A 23,473-nucleotide genomic window follows, 5' to 3' on the forward strand; every position below is an offset into this window, starting at 1 on the left:
AAGATCTGCAAGGTAGCAACATGGAGTAATCCGCTCAATCCTGACCAGCATTATGCATTGGATTTAGCTGCCAGAGCAGATGCCAAATTTGGGGGAAGCAGTGCTTCAATCTCTGACTGATGCAGCTGCTACACATACCACCATCCAGCAGGGGTACCGCTTGCCAGTCATTTAGAGTGTGGGATCCACACTAGACACGTACTCAAAGAAGGGAGAAGGGTTACTTAGCCTGCAGTAACTATGGTTCTTCAAGTTAATGTGGTCCATGTGGGTCCCACAAACCACCCTCATCCCTACTTTCAGAGTCCTCTGCTACCACAGCGTTCAAATTGCGAAGGAACTGAGTAAGGGTCACAACAACCCCACCCTTTATCCTCAATCACAAGAAGGCACCTGGTGCATGCACAACCCCACTAGATTCTAGTGTTAAATAAATCCATTTGTGCATGCATGCGCACCTATAGTAGAATACACACTGATTGAGTATACATACAGTTAGTATAGGGTAAGTATCTATTCTTTCTTAAATTGTAGGACCTTGTTATATAACAAAGATATAAGTTGGATGATATGTGAATACATTATCCATCATGAAATCTTAATACTTAATTTTTTCATCTTTTCATCTGTAGATCTCAAAGTACTTTATAAAGGTAACCTTTATCATCTCCTTAAGATGGGAAAAACCAAGGCACAGAATTTAAGACTGGGATTTTCAAAGGAGCCTAAGGGACTTAGCAACTCAAATCCATTGAATTTCAATGGGATTTGGTTGTCCAGCTCCCTTAGGCACATTGAATAATGCCAGGCCAAGTGACTTGCCTGAGGTCACGCAGCAAATCAGTGACAAACCTGGGAATAGAACGTATGTTTCCTCACTCCCCCTATGATATTCTGTTCTCTGTACCATGCTGGGTCCAAAATTTTAACCATTTCTCACTTAAATTCTGTCAGGTGATATTTGCATTATTTTTTCTCTCATTATAGTTTGCATAGTACATTTAACTGTACTTAAAAATGAATGATTTTTTAAATGCTCAAGTACAAGGCTGTTGATATTCCTATATACAAAATGTATATATTTTCTTGGCCCTGCATAAAAGAAAGATGTTAAATTTAAAAAAAAAAAATGTTTCCTTCTCCCTAGGGACAGAAAACGGGCTCAGGAATTTATAGAATCAGATTTTTCAGAAAGGTGAGTATTGCTGAATGTGTGTTCTGTCTCTATATTTGTAACCAGATTTGCTTTCAGTTCCAACTTGAGAGGGAGAGATGACAAGTTCCCACTTACAGTGGTTTTCCATTACTCTTATTCCTTAGCTAAACTACTTTAGTTATAATAGTATGTCTGCAGTAATCATAGAGACAAAAAAGAGAACCGTTAAAAATAAATGAAACTCTTTCCCAGAAGTGGAATGGTTCTGGTTTTCTATGTAACAAACACATGAAGTGAGGTGTAGCTCACGAAAGCTTATGCTCAAATAAATTTGTTAGTCTCTAAGGTGCCACAAGTACTCCTTTGCTTTTTGCGAATACAGACTAACACGGCTGCTACTCTGAAACAGGTATTAAATTATTTTTCTTCTTCAAGTATTGTCCATATGGGTGCCCCACTCTAGCTGTATTCATGTCCTTGCACCTCAGATCAGAGATTTTAGGTAGCAGTCTCCGTTCGGCCCACACATGCACTCTTCCCATCTTGTGCTCTGCCTCAGTGCAGGCGAGCCACCCTGAGTTCCTTCTGAAACCCCTTTCACCTCAGACAGAGCCTTATCAGAGTCCGATTTCAGAGTTCATTATCTATATCTTACTTTTGTTTTGCAGTTAATAGTGTAGTTCCTAGAGTTTTCATTAGTGTTAATACTCCCCTTCTTTTCTTTTTTTTTCTTCTCCTCTTTATTTTGTTATTAGAATATCTAACTCCCTGTCCTTAGTTAGTTCTTCTTTGTCTCTTCTCTCTCGGGAAGTGAACCCTGGAAAAGATAGCCCATCTTCCCCATGTTTAAATATTCTCTCTCCCGTCGAGAAGCCATTCCAGTCAGTGATGAACATTCCTGCTGCATTCGCTGCCTCGGAGAGTCACACGTGCCTCAAAAGTGCACTTTTTGTTTGAAACTAAAATGAAGGGCTAGGAAGAACTGTGAACTAAAATTGAGATGCCTCATGATGGAAAGTTCACTCAGACCAACCTCTGACCCCAGCCCTGGGACCTCTCCTGTACAGTGGTCTTTGACTAAGTCAATTCTATCAGTGTCCTCGGCTCAACGCTCTCTGGTGACTTCAAAGAGGAAATCTTTGGATTCCTCTCAAAGAAGTGGGCTAAAGTCCCCTGAGAAAAGACAGAGAGATCCCAGACCAGATCAACCACTTCAGTACCAATCGACCTATGATTGGATACCCACGAGGCTGCAGGATCCTCAGGTACCATACCACCAATAAGTCTAAAGACTCTAAGGGCACAGACTCGGGAAGATCGGTACCATTGGGGAAAGGAGTGGTATAGAGCAATATAGCTCCTCCAAAGCGGCACCACGGAGTCCTCTCGGGCCTCTGTACCAAGTACTTCAGCTCCACAGAGGACCAGAACAACACATACCGGATATTCACTGGAGTGCAGAAGACTCTTGGTACCATCGGCTCCGTCTACATCAGCTTCTGCTGCTCAGCTTACCTCATCGCTACTCCAGTACTGCAGGAATTTCATTTCTCTGAAGACTTACTAATCTCAGAGATGCCTGACTCACCTCTACTCAGCACTGACATGATCTCAATACTAGCCATATCTCAGTCCCCTGACTTATGTGCAGTACTGAGGCAGTCTCCCCCAGCATCCATGACCGCTTCACCTCTGTCAAGCGATGATGAAGAAGATGATGATGATTTTTATTCAGTGACTGTGGAAGGCTCCCCATTACAATACCAAGAAGCCAGCCACCCAGAAATTGCTACAACCCCAGTTTACTGCCGTGGGAGGCACAGCTCACCCAGTTGGTACGGACACCCTTGGGTGTCCCCACCCATGCACTTAGCACCACCTCACTGGCCCTACTGAGACCCACAGGCAGCCTATAAACTCCAATTCTCAAGGGTATCTAGTGTCACCCAAAGGGATAGAGGAAGACAGTCTCCTTCAGCTTCTCTATCCAGACCTCCTGATCCTCAAGAGGAGATCTTTGAGGAACAGGAAGTGAGAGTAGATGAGGTTACTCCTGTGACCAACATCTCTTCGTCCTCTCCTGATGAAGATGTCATGCCTTCCCCACCAACCCTGCCAGATGACTTCAAATAGTTACAAGATCTCATTAAGACAGTAGCGAACTCAGTACAAATTTAGCCCGAAGAAGTCACAACATAAGCGGCTGGACATCCTACATACTTCTTCATCAGGTCGCATTGCGCTCTCTGTCAATGAGGCCTTGTTCAACCCAGTGAAAACTATATGGCAGACACCAGCCAAAATATGTCCCACATACAAAAGAGCAGACAAAAAATATTATGTTCCCTCTACTGACATGGACTTTTTATTTTTTTGCCCATCCCTGAATACCCTTGTCGATGCTGTACATGAACATGGCAGACAGCAGCACGCTAAATCGGCACCTGACAACAAGGACTGGAAATGACTGGATTTATTTGGAAGGAAATCATGTTAATCAGTGACCCCACAATTTAGGATTGCTAATTACCAAGCCCTTATGGCAAAATACAATCATGTCAACTACTCTAAGTTAAACGGCTTCATTGAATATCTCCCAACTGATCAAAGAGAACAGTTTTAGGCAATCATTGCTGAGGGTCAGCTCCTTGCAAGGACATAGTTGCAGGCCTCTCTGGACATTGCTGGTATAGCTGCTCACTCCAGCTCAACTGCAGTTGTCACGCAGAAAGCTTAATGGTTTCACCTTTCCGGCTTTCCAAAGGAGGTACAATCCACTGTGGAAGACTTTCCCTTTGAAGGATCCAAGTTATTTGGAGACAGAACAGAAGAATCCCACCAAACATTAAAAGACTCCAGAGCCACGTTCCGTTCCTGGGGAATTTACACATCTACAAAAAAAAAAAAAAAAAAAGGAGATGACTACGTCACAGTTGGCAGGCACAGAGATCCCAGCTGGCTCAGTTTCCTCCTCCCCAGAAACATTATGAACCCCAACGGAAAAGATGATGGCGATAAAAGTGAAGATCACTACCCACAATCTTCAGCATCACAACCATCTACATCTAAAAACCAATTTTGATGTATTGATCGAGGCCCCGAGTTTACCCCACACACGCTTTTATTTGCTGCAACAACCCAAACATCTCCACCTCTTTGGTGACCACCTTACTCTTTTTTCATCAAAACTGGGAACGTATAATCACAGAGACGCAGATATTGGAGATCATCCCCACGAGATATTCAATCTACTTTACCCACCCTCCCTCCTCATCCCTCTTCAGGGATCCTTTTCATGAGCACCTTTTATGTCAGGAAACAAACTATCTTCTGAACCTAGGTGCTATAGAACCAGTTCCCAGTCAACACTGAGGGAAGGGTTTTTATTCCAAATACTTCCTGATACCTAAAAAGAAAAGCAGTTGGAGACCCGTTCTGGATCTAAGGTCACTCAAGAGATTCGTAAAGATACAACACTTCAAGATGGTTACTCTGGCAGCAGTAGTCCCATCTCTGGACTAAGGGGAGTAGTTCCCTGCCCTCGACCTACAAGAGGCTTACTTTCATATCACAATCCAGTCATCACACAGGAAGTTTCTAGGAGTCTCTCTGGATCAAGACTATTTTCAATACAAAGTGCTCTCGTTCAGTCTGTCATCGAGAACACTCTGGGTGCAGAAGGTCCTTTCTGTCGTAGCAGCATACCTTCACAAACTAGGAATTATGATATTCCCATATCTAGATGATTGGCTGCTCAAAGTACGTTCCTTTGACAACACTGAGAAAGTCACACAAAAGACTATGAATCTATTCCTACAGCTGGGACTACAACTAAATGTCCAAAAATCCACTTTAACCCCAGTACAACATCTGGAATTCATAGGGGCCTACCTAGATGCAGTAGAAGCAAAAGGTCCTGCCCGAAATAAGAAAAGAAAGGGACAGGGTTATTCTTATAGTTCCAACATGGCCAAAACAGACATGTTTCCATACCTTACTCAAATGGCAATTTGCCTGCCAAACACTCTCCAGCCCATTTCTCACTTCCTCTCTCAGGATGCGGGACTGATCTTCCACCCCAATCTTCAGGTTCTCCACCTCAATGGCTCCTCAGTGTTCCAAAGTTTAGAAATGAACTTCTCTGAGGATGTAAAGGAGATGATGTTACATAGCAGAAAACTAACTACTCATCACACATTCATTCAAAAGTGGAAGAAATTCCAACTCTGGTGTGACTCAAGACACGTTACCTCTACATCCTCTCCACTACCACTTGTGCTAGCCTACATCCTAGATTCTAGGACCTAGAACTAAAAAAGTCAGTATTATCTATAAACTACATAAAGGTACATCTCACAGCCCTCACCGCCTTCCATCATAAGATAGATGGTTATTCTCTGTTTGTTTATCCTACAACAAAAAGGTATCTCAAGGGTATGGGTAACCTCTTCCCACAAATCAGATGTCCTACACCAGCATGGGATCTCACCATTGTCCTCAAGTGCTTTACAAGGTCTCCCTTTGAACCTATAGCCACTTGCTCTCTTCTACATCTCGCTAGGAAAACCGTTCCTAGTGGCCATCATGTCTGCTCAGACAGTGGGAGAGATAGGTGCACTAATGGCATGCCCCCACCCCCCCATTTTCAAAGACAAGGTTGCATTAAGACCACACCCTAAATTCCTACCAAAAAGACTTCCACATAATTCAGCATATTCACTTCCCAGCCTTCTTTCACAAACCACACCAGGACAAAAGGGAGGCAACATTACACACATTTGATGTCAGGAGATCATTAGCCTTCTATTTGGATAGGACGAAACCTCTCAAAAAATCTCCCAGACTATTCTTTTCCATTGCAGACAGATCTAAGGGATCCCCAGTCTCTAAACAAAGACTCTCTAGATGGATATTGGACTGCATTACCTATTGCCATCACTCTCATGACCTTCAACCTCCTTCTGGAGTTCGAACTCATTCCACAAGATATCTGTCCACTTCGATAGCCTTCCTTAAGAACATTCTGATCATAGAAATATGCAGAGCAGTGACTTGGACATCTGCTCATATATTTGCTTAACATTATACAGTCACGAGTCAGCATCTGATGCCATATTTGGCTCTACTGTAATATCTTCAATATTAGATTTGACTCCGAAGCCCCACACTTCCATTAGGCATACTGCTGTAGACTCACCATAGGTACACTACTCAAAGAAGAAGAAGAAAGGGTTACTCACCTTGTGCAGTATCTGTGGTTCTTCAAGATGTATGTCCCTGTGCATGCTCCACTATTTGTCCTCCTCCCTCTGCTTTGGAGTTCTTATCAGCGAGCTCTGTGATAGAGGAGGAACTGATGGTAGTTCACCCAAACAATGTTATATAACACTGAGGCAGAGCATGAGGGCTCCGACTGGAGGTGCGGGCTCTGGGGTGGCGCTGGGGATGAGGGGTTTGAGGTGCAGGAGGATGCTCTGGGCTGTGACTGAGGGGTTCAGAGAGTGGGATCAAGGCTGGGGCAGGGGGTTGGGGCACGGGAGGGGAGGGGGGTGGTGAAGGCTCTGGCTGGGGGTGCGGGTTCTGGGGTGGGGCTGGGGATACAAGAGGGGGCTCTGGGCTGGGATCAAGGGGTTCGGAGGGCAGGAGGGGGATCAGGGCTGTGGTGTGGGGGGGAGGGGGGCTCAGGGGTGCAGGCTCCGGGCAGTGCTTACCACAAGCAGCTCCTGGAAGCATGTCCCCCCGCTCCGGCTCCGAGGTGCAGCCAGGCGGGAACCATGGCCAATGAGAGCTGCGGGGGGTGGTACCTGTGGACTGGGCAGCACGCAGAGCTGCCTGGCCATGCTTCCGTATACTACATAGGAGCCGGAGGGGGGTCATGCCGGCTGCTTCCTGGGAGCCGCATGTAGCAGGGTAAGTCCCCAACCCCATTCCCCGGCTGGAGCGCCGGAGCAGGGCAAACCCCCTACCCCACTCCCTGGCAGGAGCTGAGGGCCAGACTAAAAGGTCTGACAGGCCGGATGTGGCCTGCGGGATGTAGTTTGCCCACCCCTGTTCTATTTTACTATTTTAGACAACTGTTGATTGGTACCCTCCTATAATTCCACATGGTTCTCCTTAGGGTTTATTCTGACATTATACTTCTTAGTAGCTGCAAATTTTGTGGAGCCATTGCTAGTTTCTCATATATTGTGGCGATTTGTGAGATTCTAGTGTGGTATTCTTCCCAAACTGCTTGGGCAAGCCGTTGATTCCCCCTACTTTCAATTTTATATAAAACACACTTCTATAAAGCCAATAGAAAATGTTTCCACAATTTAAAAAAATCCAGTGAAAACACTTCTTTAAAAAAAAAAAAAACACTCTCCAAATAAACACTCCCCTGCAATGTTTGAATCCCAGACATTATGCCACTAAAACCTGGAAGTGAAACAGGCCTCATAGAGATTATCATTGTCCAATCTATAAGAAATGCAAAAAGTAAACTAAGAAGATAACGAGCGACAAATAAATTGGATTTTTTTAAATTTTTGCTTCTAATAATCTAAAAAGTTAATACAGATCAAGAAGTGTTTGTTTGCAAAATGTTTAAATTGAAAGCATCCTTTTAACAGTGGAAAAAATTGTCCATTGAACATATATCTTGAAATACATAGTTTATGGATGATAAATGCATCTGATCTTGTTTACACTGGGTTCATTACCATAACATAAAATCTTGATCTTTTGTTGGGAGAGGGAAGGGAATAGAAACAGCTTAATTTATATGTTATTATTCAAATAGAATTCTCTGGGGCATTAGAATCTCACATGCAGCAGATACATGAACCCTGGATGGACATCAATAGCCAATAGTTCCCCAGTATTGAATCCATGCTGGCAGTAATCAGAGTTAAACTCACTGGCATCAAAGCACTGACAGATCTCTGATTAAACTGAATATGTGCTTTATTGTGAAATACTGATTGCTGAGCCTTTTTGTTTTAAGGTATAATGATTAATTATGTCAGTTTTTAAGCACAATAAAACATAAGTTTATCTCCTTACTGGCTTCTAGGCACATTAGGACTTGATGAGTGAGCGCCAAGTAATGCTCTCTTTTGTTCATGCTATTTCTTACACAAAATGTTGTGAAACTCGTTTGGAGACAAAGAAGAATTACAAATAAATCTTTTTGCAACTAAGTGTCCTGATATATCAAAATATTAACATTATATAGTAGTCACTGGGATCTAGATGGAAGTCTTTTAACAAGTCGCTTCTCTAGAAAGTTAACACTTTAGTTCCAGAATGAAGTGCTTTATTTCTATGACCTACTTTTTACTTTTATCAAGAACCTGCTGCTGCTGCTTTTTGTTTTGTTGCTGCAAATGCAGTGATACGTTGGTTTTTGCAGCCCCTGGCCAGCAGAAGGTTATCAGGTTTCTTGGGGAGCATGCACAAGAGTTGCAACTATTCCACCCTTTAAAAAAGTGAGCATATGCTTGCCCCTGTACTGGCCCTGTGTTTCCTGATAAAGTATAAATTGCCCTCTACGCTCAAAAAGAAAAGGAGTACTTGTGGCACCTTAGAGACTAACCAATTTATTTGAGCATAAGCTTTCGTGAGCTACAGCTCACTTCATCGGATGCATGATGCTCAGCCATTCTCTATGCTCAGCCATTCTTCTTTGGTATAATCCCGACCCCCTTCACACCTTGCTCTCAGGGGATGTAATCACCATGAATCTGTCTGCACCCTGCAAGGATATGCATGGGAGGAAAAATTGCTATTGGTGCAATCCATCACAAACAAGAGAGCAGCTAGAAACTGGCCCATAATATAAAACAAAAATGCTATTTACCCTGTTAAACAACAACAATCTTTTTCCCATTTAAGAAATTCATAATATGGGAATTTTGCAGGAGTGCAGGATCAGACCCAACAATTGCATTATATCACAGGTCTGAAGAGCTCTAAAAATTTAATTGTTTTTAAGATTGGTTTCCATTTAGTTCTGTATAGGAAGTTTCCCCTTCCTCAGATACCCTGCATGTTTGAATAAAAGAAAAAAACTATTGTACCACTTGGAAACTTTAATTAATTCTTTACCGAGATAATGCTTTCAATAAATACAAGGCATGGAGTTTCCATTACAGTTAGACCCAGTAAAAGCTAGGTCTGCCAGTAAAATCTTCTTGCTAATGACTAATCTTTTACTGATGTTAATTTAGAAGGAATCTGTAGACAAATTATTTTGCAATAGAGCAAGTTTCCTTCTCCGATTGCCACTCCTACTATTCTAGTAATTTTGATGTTCTTGGGGTTGCGGGGGGGGGAGATTGTGTTGACCTTTTGCAAAAATTCATATTAAAACTGTTTCTTAATAGATCCACGTCTTTTGAAATCACATTCTGTGGGCCAATCAGATTGATCTTGTATACTGCACATAAGGCCTAAACCAACATTCATTGAAGGAAATGATAAATCTTCTATTAACTTATTTGGATGCTAGATTGGGCCCATAACTTGCTTATTCTTGGTGACATTTTACTGCCTGCATCCATTTACTTGTTTAGCTACTCTGGCAAGGAATTTGTAACTAATTTTTGTTGATAGCTGAATGCTTTAGTCAGGCACCTAGCAACTGCTGAAGATGGGTTATCTCTGATTTAGTCAGCTCAGTCAAATGTGAAACTTATTGTGAAGATTTAAAATGGAAAATCTATGTACTGTGTCAGAAATCTATACTCTTTTTAACTAATACTTTCTCACTGTCAAGTGTTTATTAGTAGTGTTAGACATTGCCTTTGGAGAACGAAACACTATCCCATGTTAATATAAAAAAGGCTGTAGAAGAAAAGGGCTTCTCAATGGTAAAAGTGGGGCTGGGCCTAGACAGTGGCCCTATGCTCTCAACACACACACACAAAATGACCATTTTCACAACTTTTGGTGGGCTTATTTGATGCTCATTGTCCATATGAGAACTGTGGAATTAGGTCTGAAGAGGTTTAATATATGTTATTTGGTTCATATTTGGGCCTAATTCTGTGTTTCCTGTATACCCAGAATTCCTGTTAATTTCAGCGCTACTTTGAGTGTAAGGGACCTGAAATCCTTGAAGGTTATCACATCCCTCTTTACATCATCATTTATCTTTTCACAGTTCAAAATTATAAAAATGTCTTTCCTGGCTATTGTAACCTTCATAAAAATGTGATGCCTAATGTCGGTCACCAGCCATCTCACTGTGCAAAGCCTGTTAACAAGCTTGACATTTTGCTTCCTAACCAGAAGAACTTACAAAAAGTCATTATCTCAAAACGACTTATTTTCCTTCCATAGTAAAAGAAGCAAAAAAGGAGATAAAAATGGAAAGGGTCTGAGGCATTTTTCAATGAAAGTATGTGAAAAAGTCCAGCGTAAAGGAACAACGTCCTACAATGAAGTAGCTGATGAACTGGTATCAGAATTCACAAATTCTAATAGCCACTTGGCTACAGATTCGGTAAGTAGATGTGATGTCAATTTTTTTATTTTACAGCTATACTGTCATATCCTGTCACAGTTCTCTTACAATTCTACGCTTGTTTCTGCCTTGATTTGTCATGTTCCACTGTCGCTTTCAAACAAATGTGTCTCAGAGCTATAGATCTAGGCCTAGAACATTCCCAAAAATATCAACATGCAGTATATAAAATAGGTTCCATTTTAAATATAGAATTAATACCACTGAATACCCTTTAAAATATAACAAAATACACAGACAACAGGCTGCCTTAATACTGGCTTTTAAAATATTCTACTCACACTCCACCCCAAGTAACTGAGAGTCTGAGATGGAGTACACCTGTCTCAAATGCAGCTGAAATGGAGGACACCTGTCTCAAATACACAATTTGTAATAACTAGGCTGACCAAGTCTTAATTATGTGTACACAAAACTGCACAAGTTATTACATCAGATTAATCATTTTTATCATGACGGAAACACAATTAGAAAAATCAATTTCTGTAGAAATAATGGTGTATAGGATATAATCATATTTTGATTGAGGTTGTTATTAATATATAGGAGTTTAAGCAATTCAGGCAGTAAATTAATAGCCAGGATAAAAACATAATTTGGGATTATTTTATTTTCTGGTTAACAGAGAATAATAATTAGTTTGGCAGGGCTAGAGGAGATCCTTTGTGAGGGTTTGAAATATTAATTTTAGCCTATACGTATGAAGAGAAAAAAGCAACCTAAGCTAAACAAAAATATTGTGCATTCTCTTAACTCAGCAGTTTGAAAGTCCAAATGGTAAAAAACACTCTTCTCCATAAACACGTTGTGATACATATTTAAAAATTGGTTTCATTACAACAGATTTCTTAAAGGCAGTTATTTGTTTTAAAAATGTGTATAGCTGTAATTGTAAGGATACTCATCCAGCTCCTAGTTTGGAATCTTTTACAATGCTGATACATTCTCCTTTTGTATCAGAAATACTCTACTTTATGTACTTACGATGCTTTGAGAACAATCTGCTTCTGTTTTAAGTGATTTTTGTTTTAAATGATTTTTTTAAAATGATGTATTCTATGATATTGGCTCAAGCATGTAAGGGGGACAAGATTAAGCCTAACAGTATTTTTTTAATATGCAACATCAAGAAGCAGACGGTGTATATTCTATTGTATTAAGTTTTACCTCACTGTTTCTGAGTGATCTCCCAGCTTTCATGCAAACATCTTAGTGTTTTATTCAAAGCAATAGCATAAATTAAAGCACATGTTTTAGTGCCATATTGACTTCAATTGCCATTTACTTTTATTCATATATTGTCATCCTTATTACTTGCAAACCTATAAAGGGAAATTTCAAGCGTCATCTTAACTTTTAGCTTTTGCAGTAGTCTTGACCTAATTAATACTGCAGTGCTTTTTTTTTTTTTTTTTTTAGCAGGCTTATGATCAGAAGAATATTAGGCGGAGAGTTTATGATGCCCTCAATGTGCTGATGGCAATGAACATCATTTCAAAAGAGAAAAAGGAAATCAAATGGATTGGCCTTCCTACAAACTCAGCTCAAGAATGTCAAAACCTAGAGGTAAGTGGAGGGAAGGGGAAATCCCTTCGGTTGCAGATGATGTCCTGTGGTAATGGTGTCACTTTGGAAAGAGTGCATAATAAATGTTTTAAAATATGAACTTTAAAAAAAATCTGATTGCTGCTTATTAGGTAAATAAAAGCAACATTTGATATTTAAATCAGGGCCAGCTCTAGGTTTTTTGCTGTCCCAAGCAAAAAGTTTGCCGCCCCAAGCTCCGAGAGCACAACTGCCCAAGCAAAAAAAAAAATGCCGCCCCTGGAATTATGTCTCCCCAAGCACGTGCTTGCTTTGCTGGTGCCTAGAGCCAGTCCTGATTTAAATCCTCAGTGAAATGTTTCTGTGTATATTCTAAATATACCTACAATATACTTTATACCAATCCAAAAATCCTGTTTTCCTGACAAAAATAAATATCAATCAAGTCATGCAGGGTGTAAAAGGTTATTCACCCCTTGAGTGTCTCCAAGCAGCAGGTGCAGTATTGCAAGCCTTTTCCTGTTCCTGGCACCCCCTACAGGACATCTGTCTGCCTCTGCCAGTCTTCTGTCACACAGTCAACAATTAACCCTTTCCGGGATAGCAAAGAGTCCAACAAATAAGCAGTGTATCTGCACTCACCAGGGTCTTCAGCTCTGGCTCTTGGACCTTTAAATTCAGCCCTTCACTTGGGCTTTCAAACAAGCCTTCTCCCCTTCTTTGGTCTTAGGTTACGCTTGTCCTCCCTTTCTCAGAGTTTACATGACTTTGCCAGTGAGGGAACCAGGGCCCACCCATTACTCTGGGTTCCAGGCAGGCACCCCCGTGAATAGCAATCACTGTAGTACTCAAATTTTTGCTGCTACTTCCTTGTGCTTCCTCCCACCTGGCCCATCTTATGTTAACCCTTAGCTCAAGGACAATGTTCTCAAGTCCCTCTCTCCCTGCAAACCCAGATATGCAAATGTGGCAGAGATAAACCCTGGATAATCCACAGGCTCCTTTGGGCAGAGAGGAATACCCATCCCTGCTCCTCTGGGCCCAGCCAGAGGCCACCCTGCTAGGGCACTACAGCTCCTTTTATCTGAGCCTGCTGGGCTCAGATAACTGTTGCTAGTCCTTCTAGCTCTTGGAGGGCCAGGTCTCTCTAGTCTCCAAGATGGCTGCTCCAGACAGGACTTTCTAGGCAGGCCTAGAGGACTCAGCGTCACTGCTCCATTCCTCCTACATCATTGCTTCCTGACATGGAGTGTAGTAGGACTATGAGGCCTCCTGTAGGGAGCTGCAAAGGCCAGATACACCCATCACACAGGGCATTAGGCTCTAGGTTAATAGCAGTCTGAATCAGTCATAAGTGTAATATGGGCAATTTGTGTCAATGCTTTGGTTGCTGACCCCAGAAAAATGGCATTGTTTGAAAGCAGTGCTCTGATGTCTTCCATGGATCAGTGAGGAGACGCTCGCTGCAACTGGAAAAGTTGGTGCTAAGAAAAACTGCTAAGAAAAAAATTGAGGCTACAATTTGAGACTTCAAAGACACGTTCGTCAAGAGTAAAAAGAAAGGCTGGATGGGTTTCACATCGGAACTTCATCAAGTCATTGTGTAAGAAAGATACAGAATCCTGGAAGTAGATTCAGGCAGGTAATTTAGAACACACTGCCACCAGGCACAATTTCCACATCTTCTATTCAACTTTGCAATGTTTGCAGGGGAAGGTGGCATCAGCTTGCCTAGTAAAGAATTGGGATGACAGCATCAGCCAGAGTCTGAAGGATCAGTTATATCAGTGGGAAGATCATTTCACAATGCTCCTCAATTGTCTGCTGCCTGCTGTCCCTCTTCCATTTGAAGATGAGCAGGAAGTTCCAGTAGAGCTACCGTCCTTCATCCAAGAAGAGATTCAAATCACAGTCCATAAGTTGAAGTCTGAGAACGCACCAGGGGTTTGTAACATCACTGTACAGGCTCTTCCAGGTCATCTGGAACTCTACTATCATACCTGATGAATGGAAGAATGGTGTTATTCTGCTTTGTTCAAAAAGGGCAATGAAGCTGAATGTAGCAACTAAAGAAGTATTAAGCTGTTGGTCTCAGGGAAAGTCTTTGCTTCTATGTTAATATCTCAAATCAATGATGCACTTCATGGCATAGGCTGGGATACTGAGTGTGGGTTTAGATCTGGTCATTCCATTGTTGACCAGATATTTAACTTTAGACAGCCTTTTAAGAAAATGGCTGAATATGATAAACTGTGCACAGCACTTTTGCATTGACTTCCATTGGGCCATTCACTCAGTGCTTTGGGCAAGTTCATGGGACCTGATAAGGAAACTAAACATCTCTGGGAAGACTGGTCATTGGTAGAAGAACTCTATAATGGAACAGGAGCTGTGTTCAAGTCAATGGCAGGTACGCAGCATGGTTTCCTATCTCCACGGGAGTTCGGCAAAGCTGAGTTCTGTCATCATCATTGTTCAATGTTGGCATTGATTGGTTGATGAATAAAGCTTGAGAAGGCAGCTATCGGTGGTGTTGAGCTGAACATTATTCTGTTTTGAGATCTCAAATACGCTGGTGACATTCTCTTGTTGGCTCAGTTTGGTGAATCACTGCAGCTCATGGCCAGTCTGGTCGAGTAAGAAGCTAGTGTGCACTGGTCTGGTTATTAATCCAGATAAAACTAGTGCCTGACCATTACCACCAAGCAGCCTCCAGTACCAGATTACAGCCAACACAGTATAAACCTGTCCAGATAAGATATCAGCTGTCAAATATTTGGGCAGCATCATAGACCATGATGAAGGATGATCAAAAGATGTGGATGCTTAAATAAACAGCAGCATCTGCTACCATGTTTTCGGCCCTTCTGTGGCCTCTGGGGACATCATGACTTGAGTCATGCTACGAAGCTGCAGATCTAATGCTTATCCCTGTTGTACAGAAGTGAAACATAGGGGCTGAAGAACTCTGAATTGACATTTTTTATGCTTGTCATCTCTGGCAGCTGTTCTATATCAAGTGGATGGACAAGATCAAAAATTAAAATATTCAAACCCAAACCCAGCAACCATCTCCACCACTGATTCAGTTTCAGCAGCTTTCTTGGTATGGACATATTATTACAAGGCAAGACCAAGAAATTCCAAAGTCTATGTATCACGGAATGCCGCTACACAGCGGGTGCTCATGTGGGTGCCATAAACTTTGGTGGCCCAATAAGATTGCCAGTAGCCATAAACTGAACATACAGCTAAAACAATTCAAGCAATTTGCCAGAACTCAAGCCAGGTGGCGCTTGATTTGCAAACGAGGCCAAGTCCCTTTGGTATTTACCACAATGATGATGATTTGTTTAGAACAGGGGTCTCAAACTCAATTTACCTTAGGGCCCTTGCACCCCCCACCTGTCTAAGGCTCTGGGAGGGAGTTTGGGGGGTGTGGGGAGGGGGTGCGGGGAGGGGGTGCAGGCCCTGGGAGGGAGTTTGGGGGTGGGAGGGAGTATGTGGAGAGGGGGTGGGGGTCGGGGGTGCAGCACTTACCTGGGGCTCCAAGGCAGGGCTGGGGGGCCTCCGTGCACTGCTGCCCCCAGGCACTGCCCCCGCAGCTTCCCATTGGCCACAGGGGCGCTCGGGGTGGGGGCAGCATGTGGAGGCAGAGGCACAGCCCTGCCCCGGGGCCGCAGGGATGGGCCGGTAGCCACTGAAGCGAGCAGGCAGACGCTGTTCAGCTCTGCTCCGCTGCCGGAGCCCCTGGTGGGGGAGCGCCCGGGGGCGGCAGGTGGGGCCAAGGGAGAGACCTGGCCCCAAAACTGCTGGAGTCCTGCGGGCCACATTGGGGAGGTTCGTGGGTTGGGTGTTTGAGACCCCTGGTTTAGAAAAAGAATTTACTGGGGAGTAAGTTGATCTAGATATTCATATGGATGATAGAAAACCTCTTTAAATGGAATATCATTCAGGGATGCTGAATAATATTTGCTCATCAGGAAAAGTAAGAAATATTTTTAAAACTTCCTGTTGAATCTTTTGTCAGGCATTTTCAACAGGGAGAAAACTGTCATTTTGTTGCAAAGATGCCAAACTTTCTCTGTGAAACTGTCACTGGCCCTGTGGACAATAGTCATGTATCTTGTACAAGACAAATGTGACAATGTTCACACCAAAATGTACTGACTAGCAGAAAATACAACATCTCAGTCTCTATCACATTTGTGAATTTTTGCAATTACTTGAATAAAATATCTGGCTTTGTACACCTAGTGAAAAACAAGTTATTTTGTCCAATTCTAGTCACATAATACCTCTTAGGACATTGAAATGGGCAATGGGAGAAAAGAAAAAGAAAAACTTTTACTGCTTTTATCATTGTGTCAAACAGTAGGCTGACAGGTATGATGAACCCAGGGAATAAGGCTACACCTGCTCATTTTAAAGTACATTTTACCATAATAGTCTGTTGTGAATATTTTTTAAGTCTTTGGTCTTAATTCAAATCTTTTAAACTCAGTTTGTGTGAATGATTAAGTGAATTCTTTGCTGTGAATCATATTGCTATGAAATGATAAACTTCGATGTTATTGTTCTGACATTTTGTTGTCTACAGTGTGAGAACTCAAATTAACCTTATGTCCTTTTTCTATTTATTACTTTAGTTACACAAGCCTCTGAGCACAGTGAAAACCAGGCATTTCCTTCAAATGTTGCTTTCAGTGTCATTTAACAGAAAAGAAATAAAGCTGTGTTTTCACTTGTGCTTAAATCAATAGGCTTACCAACTTGTAAATGCCCTCCATTCAAGAAAAAAAAAAAGTGTATTTTGAAGTTATTTTAAATACATAAACAAAAATGTAGTTCTGTGTAAAGGTTACCTTAAAGAGAAAACGCAGAAAAAATCAGTATGTAGAGAGAGGATAAATTATTAGACCTCTTAAAATTTATTGACTTTGATAGTCTTATAGGTCAAGCAAAGCTAAGCCCTGTCTCTGCGGCCCCGGGGGGAGGGGGAGCAGAGAACTCCGTGAGCTGTTCTTGCCTGTGGGTACCTCCCCCGAAGCTCCCATTGGCTGTGCTTCCCCGTTCCCAGCCAACGGGAGCTTCAGGGGAGGTAACCACAGGCAAAAACAGCTCACGGAGTTCTCTGTTCCCCCTCTCCCCGTGGTCGCAGGGAAGTGGGGCCCTCAGGACCACAGGGTTGGCAAATCCACGGGCCGGATCCAAAGCCCTGAGGGGCTGGATCCGGCCCGGGGCCGTAGTTTGCCCACCCCTGGTCTGGAGGTAGGCTGGGGACGCAGTGTGCTGGGGAGGGGACGGGGGACGACGATGCGGGGAGCTTGGTGGGCTGCAGAGGAGAACCCCATGGGCCGCGTGTTTGAGACCCCCTGACCTGGAGCATTAAAAATACACATAGAGACCAGCACTGTAGCTTCATTAGACTGTCCACCTCTTTGGATTTCCTCAGGACTCTCCTCAATTTAAAGTATAGTTTCTGGTGTTCTGGCAGCATGGGTAGGTCCTGAAGTACCATTGTCCTGGATACTGTTGAAAATGGTTTTGTTTATTTCCATTTGTGTCACCATGGCTGCTGGAAGAAACTGGTAGCATGGTAGCTGCTTTCCCTTAACATCTTCTTGTGACTGGTTACTGAATTCTTGCTAGTCTATCCACGTTTCAGGTTAGTAGTCAAAAAGGGTGGTCACTCTTGGCCTAGTGATGATACACTAAAATGCCAACCTAGATGGTCCTGAGCCCAGTCCTGATATTTGTCTTTCAGTCCTGAGTAAACAGGGACTGAGAGAACTGTTGATGGGATGCTTTTAATCACAAATGAGTGGGAATAAGAAAGCAAATGTTTTATTGTGGTACTGTGATGGCTCCATTCTTGTGGGATGAAGTATTTCCTATCCAGTGCTGGAGAAGGTTCCTCTGACATATATCCAACAGGGAAAAATAAGGGAGGGGAAATGCTACAACTTAGGTGGGATAGTATTGGTCTTTTAATGAAGGGAAAGTGATATAAAAGCAGAGATTGAGGTTGCAGTCCACAATTAAGTTGTGTAAATCCTGGTTCTTGGAGATGCCCCACTATGTGATTAGTCCACATGAGAAAGGAGAAAGCTACAGGGCAGCAGGATGGAGCTGGGAAGGATTTTCAGCTTATGTACCATGCCCTGTAACCACCTCCCTCAAACAAATATAGTGTGAATTTCTGTAAGTGTATCAGAATTTCACTTCCTTTATTGCAAAAATCTATTTTGTTTTAGACAGAGAACAAGACCAGGCACTTTATATATTTACAAAATTGTTTCATAGTGTGTCTAAATTTATGTTCTAAAGATAGAGAAACAGAGACGGTTAGAACGAATAAAGCAGAAGAGAGCCCAGCTGCAAGAACTACTATTGCAGGTAAATTTAATTTTTGTTTATACAGTTACTAACAAAAAACTGTTAAGGTTCAGAGTATTTTTTTTCTCCACTTTATAAATGTTTTTAGATTAATTTAGTGCTCATGAAAGTGATATTGCAATGTACCTGAATCCTGACCTAAAATACCTCTGCCATCCTAGTATGGGGCCTCTTGGATGATGCAGCCTCCTGATGCAAAATTGTCATTATCTGTCAATATCTCCTACCCCATGTCATTATTACATTTTGCAAAGGAGACCACAGGCCCCCACTTGATCCCTCTGACAAGTTACCATTGAAAAATGCAGTTTTAAACACACACTTGCATGGGTTCAGTTGTACATTCCATAGCTGAGAATCAGTTGTTGCTGGGGAACTGAAACGTCAGGATCCTTTATTATAAAAGACTCATGAATCCAGGCCTGGCACTTATTTCACATTTTGATGCAGTAACCTAGGAAAGCTTTTTGAAACCTGCTGATTTGGCCTGGAATGAAGAAATATTGCAACTTCAGATGCATTTCTGTTTGCAGAAAGGGCATTTCATTTTTTTAAAAGCCTATACTGTATTTATAGTGTTTGGATATATGCCTGGGTTTTGAATACTTTGTACATAATGGAGCATTTGTAAAGATCATGAGTTAAAGTCATAGGGTAATAGAAATTAACATTTTTTTTTCTTGGTGCAAAATATGATGGTGTTTTACCCAATCAGATCTGCAGTGAAATTCTAAGCATTTGGACACTTCTGCTTTTCTCAGTGGCAAAAATATTTTTTCTAAATAGTGGGACTTAATTCTGACCTCGCTAACACCGATATACATCCTAAGCAACTCCAAGAAAGCACACTGATGAAAGTAATAGGAAAATTAGACCCATAAACTCCCTGCTCACTGTGTTTATGTATCTGTTTTATTATAGTTCTTCAGTGCTTGATTCTAATTTAACTACTTTCACCATTCAAATAATTTTAGCAATTCTTTCCATTTTATATGCTTGTGCTCCTATTGACTGGAATCAGTAGTGCCAAACATGGACTACAGAAGATTCACAGATATCCCAGATTATTGCCAGTCATTGCAGTCTTGACTATATACAAAATCCCATAGCAAAAGATGAACTGTGGAGAGAAGGATACTTGTAAACATTTATGAAAGTGGGTGATTTCAAAGCTACAGATTTGCTAGGACTGGATGATATAGAGTGAACAGAGGAGAGAAAAGGGGAGGATGGATAAGAGTGTAAAGACAAGAAGCAGGAGCGGGCCGTGGACGGTGCCATTTGATCCACTTTAAGTATAACTTTGTTATCTTTACATTTTCTGACCTTCTAAACTGATATGTAATTATGCACCCTGGCTAGTAGATAAGGCCTTTGTTGTGCCTTTTAAGCCCTAGTTCCTAATGTGCAGAGATGCTCTGTCTCCTGGGCGTTGTACTCAGTATTGTGCTTCCCTCCCAAAGCTTCAGAGATTGCCAGGGGAGCATGTCTGCTGTGCCTCCCTTGAAAAGGTGCAGCATGCACCCCTTTCTGTTCCTGGCCGGCACAAAGGAGTGTTTGTTGGTCAGCACAGAGAGTTCAGACTGTGGCCTCCCCATCTTTGGAGAGATACCAGACAGGTGCTGGAGATACTGGTACTTGGTTACTAAAACAGCTGTAAAATCCCAGATCATGGAAGAGTCCTCATTTACATTTGAATGACAGTGATCATTTTTCTTTTTTCTTCTTTCTACAGCAAATAGCATTCAAAAATTTGGTACAAAGAAATCAGCAAAATGAACAACTGAATCAAGGTCCTCCAGCTTTGAACTCTACAATACAACTCCCTTTCCTAATAGTTAACACTAGCAAAAGAACTGTTATAGACTGCAGCATATCAAGTGATAAGTGAGTGTGATGTGGAACCACATATTGGAATATTCAGTCTTCTGTATAATCAGTATGGGATTTTTCTTTGAACAGAAAGTCTATGCACTTCCTTTGGAAACTAATTATACATTTGCATTTCTCTTTCATCTTCCTAGTGTTTGACATAGGCACTGACTCCGTGGGTGCTCCGGGGATCAAGCACCCATGGAAAAAAAAATAGGGGATGCTCAGCACCCACCAGCCACAGCTGTTCGGCCTGGCCGCCAATCAGCTGTTCGGCAGCTGGCAGGAGGCACTCGGGGGAGGGCAGAGAGGAATCAGTGGCAGGCTGAGAGGAGCAAGTGAAGGAGAGGAGGTGGAGGGGGATGAGAAGGAACAGAGCAAGGGAGGGGCCTCGGGGGAAGGGGCAGGGCTTCAGGGCAGAGCTGGGGTGGAACATCCACTGGGAAAAATAAAATCAGTGCTTATGGTGTTTGATACCTCTTTCAGTATACTTAACCACCATTGTGCTTTTGTAAAATGTATGATGCATGCTCTACCATTTTTATTCAGAGTTATATGGCTACCAACTTGCTCAAAATTATGAGACGGAAATAAGTGCCAGAGGCAATTGGGAAAACTCTGAAACAGATGTTTGGTTCATTTTAGTGGCACCAGGCTCACTGTCCTTAATGCTTCGTAAGATAGAGAAGAATGAAAGTATGCAACAGTTCGAAATATTTCACTTGCATTATTTCTTGGGTTATGGTTTATTGCATTATGGATTTAGTTGTAAGCTTTTCTTTGCTGTTAACCTGTGACTCTTGTACTTATACATGAGTGAGTCTGTATAACATGCTCCTGGATTTTGCTATTTGTTCTCAGCTCTCTTGTGAATATTATCAGCTGGTGAAAGAATACAGTCTTGATGTATCATTGTTTACTAGATCATAACAGTCTATTAGTGGTAAATAGATCACTTTACTTGAATGTTATTGGTTATGGATTTCATTCTACTGTACATTGATTTTGCATTACAGTGAAACCTCCTTATGGTGAGCTTGAACATAGTGAAACTTTATAATGAAGTAAAATAATAGTCCCTAATTGCTTCAGTTTCAACATCCAAATTACAATTCTGGCTACAGTGAATTTGTTAGTGAATATGTATAATCAGGACCCTGTGCACTCTGCAGCACAGTTGGCTGAAATTCTTATAAGAGGCCTAATTTCTGCAACACTCCAGTGCAGTTGCCTGGAAATGCTATGCCAGCTAATGGTAGATTAAAAATTGATATTTTTATTGAATGAAATATTCCAATGAATAGTACAGCATAATATCCTGTCAATTATTTTTACATTGACCCTAATTTTTAAGCCTAATATCAAATTAAATAATTGTTAATAAGATGAATATTTTTTATTGAAACTTCATAACTGAATTGTTCAAGTTGTTGGTAGGTAAGCAGAAGCTTTTGGTACCTGGGAAGGCATGGGAGGGAGTTTGAGATTGTGCGATACTAAAATTATCAGTGGTGATATATTTTAAATTGTTGATATCATCAATCTGCAATATTAACACCCCATTGAGATGAGTGGGACATTTCACATCCCTAAAGCCACTGTTTGCATCTCAGGAGATTGCATCTCTATATTTTTCCATTACGATTTCCTTCTGTTGCAACTCCCTGTGCAGTCAACTGGTGTTCACACCAGTGGGCTGCATGTGTGGATAAGGTCCCAGCAGCTACTGGTGGTTTAATCACCATGAAATTAGGGCTGTCAATTAACTACAGTTAACTCAAGTGATTAACTCAAAACTAATTAATTCAATTTTAAAAATGAATTGCGATTAATCGCACTTTGAATTGCACTGTTAAACTAATAGCATACCAATTTTAATTTATTATAAATATTTTTGGATGTTTTTCTACATTTTTAAATATATACAACACGGAATACAGCAGGGGTTCTCAAACTGGGGGTTGGGACCCCTCGGGGGTTGCGAGGTTATTACATGGGGGTTGTGAGGTGTCAGCCTCCACCCCAAACCCCGCTTTGCCTCCAGCATTTATAATGGTGTTAAATATATAAACAAGTGTTTTTAATTTATAAGGGCGGTCGTACTCAGAGGCTTGCTATGTGAAAGGGGTCACCAGCACAATAGTTTGAGAACCACTGGCATACAAAGTGTACAGCGCTCACTTTATATTATTATTTTTGTTACAAATATTTGCACTGTAAAAAAAATAGTATATTTCAATTCACCTCATACAAGTACTGTAGTGCAATCTCTTTGTCACGAAAGTGCAACTTACAAATGTGGTCTTGTAGGCTCTAAAGTTTTACACTGTTTTATTTTTGAGTGCAGTTATGTAACAAAAAATAATTCTACATTTGTAAATTGCACTTTCACGATTAAGAGATTGCACTACAGTACTTGTATGAGAAGAATTCAAAAATACTATTTCTTTTGTTTATCTTTTTTACAATGCAAATATTTGTAATAAAAAATAATATAAAGTGCGCACTGTACACTTTGTATTCTGTGTATTTGTAATTGAAATCAATATATTTGAAAATGTAGAAAACATCCAAAATATTTAAATAAATGGTATTCTATTATTGCTTAACAGTATGATTAAAACTGCGATTAATCGCAGTTCATTAATTTTTTTAACCATTTGAGAGCCCTACATGAAATCAATCTGTTAGGTAAGACATCACAGTTGTTAAAATGTTGGTGATTGGTCTATACTAGTGCTGCAACAACAGGAAATTTTAAGAAAAAAAAAAACAGTGCAGACAGCGTCTGGTGTGCCCCAAAGCACAGGTTTGCACTTGGTTCACATTTAGAAAGTTTTCTTCTCACCCATAAAGGCTAGAAAAGCCATTTTAAAAAAATAAAAGCTGGGATTCTAGAGCAGTGTTCCAAGGTAAGATGTGAATGAATTCTGTGGCAGAAATGCAGAGCATGTAATACATATAACTTTACTATTCATACCAATACAGCTGAG

General features: G+C 41.4%; 1 protein-coding gene and 1 long non-coding RNA gene across 5 annotated transcripts in view; one reads left to right on the forward strand and one right to left on the reverse strand.

Moving 5' to 3' along the window:
• TFDP2 (transcription factor Dp-2) overlaps nt 1-23,473 on the forward strand; it is a 152,086-nt gene that overhangs the window by 109,736 nt on the left and 18,877 nt on the right. For all 3 annotated transcript variants that reach the window (XM_074963841.1, XM_074963842.1, XM_074963843.1), the window contains 5 exons: nt 1,148-1,195; nt 10,481-10,643; nt 12,084-12,230; nt 18,540-18,608; nt 20,344-20,495. In XM_074963841.1, the coding sequence (XP_074819942.1) occupies nt 1,148-1,195; nt 10,481-10,643; nt 12,084-12,230; nt 18,540-18,608; nt 20,344-20,495 (579 nt within the window). The remainder of the gene's footprint in view (nt 1-1,147; nt 1,196-10,480; nt 10,644-12,083; nt 12,231-18,539; nt 18,609-20,343; nt 20,496-23,473) is intronic.
• The window catches only part of LOC141993968 (uncharacterized), a 125,313-nt gene that overhangs the window by 59,183 nt on the left and 42,657 nt on the right, over nt 1-23,473 (reverse strand). For both annotated transcript variants that reach the window (XR_012640981.1, XR_012640980.1), the window contains exons 2-4: nt 6,397-6,492; nt 5,150-5,297; nt 3,903-4,047 (exon numbers count right to left, since the gene is read on the reverse strand). This is a non-coding gene — a long non-coding RNA (uncharacterized LOC141993968). The remainder of the gene's footprint in view (nt 1-3,902; nt 4,048-5,149; nt 5,298-6,396; nt 6,493-23,473) is intronic.

The sequence above is a fragment of the Natator depressus genome, chromosome 9 (assembly GCF_965152275.1).
Source record: "Natator depressus isolate rNatDep1 chromosome 9, rNatDep2.hap1, whole genome shotgun sequence".
NCBI classification, from domain to species: domain Eukaryota; kingdom Metazoa; phylum Chordata; order Testudines; family Cheloniidae; genus Natator; species Natator depressus.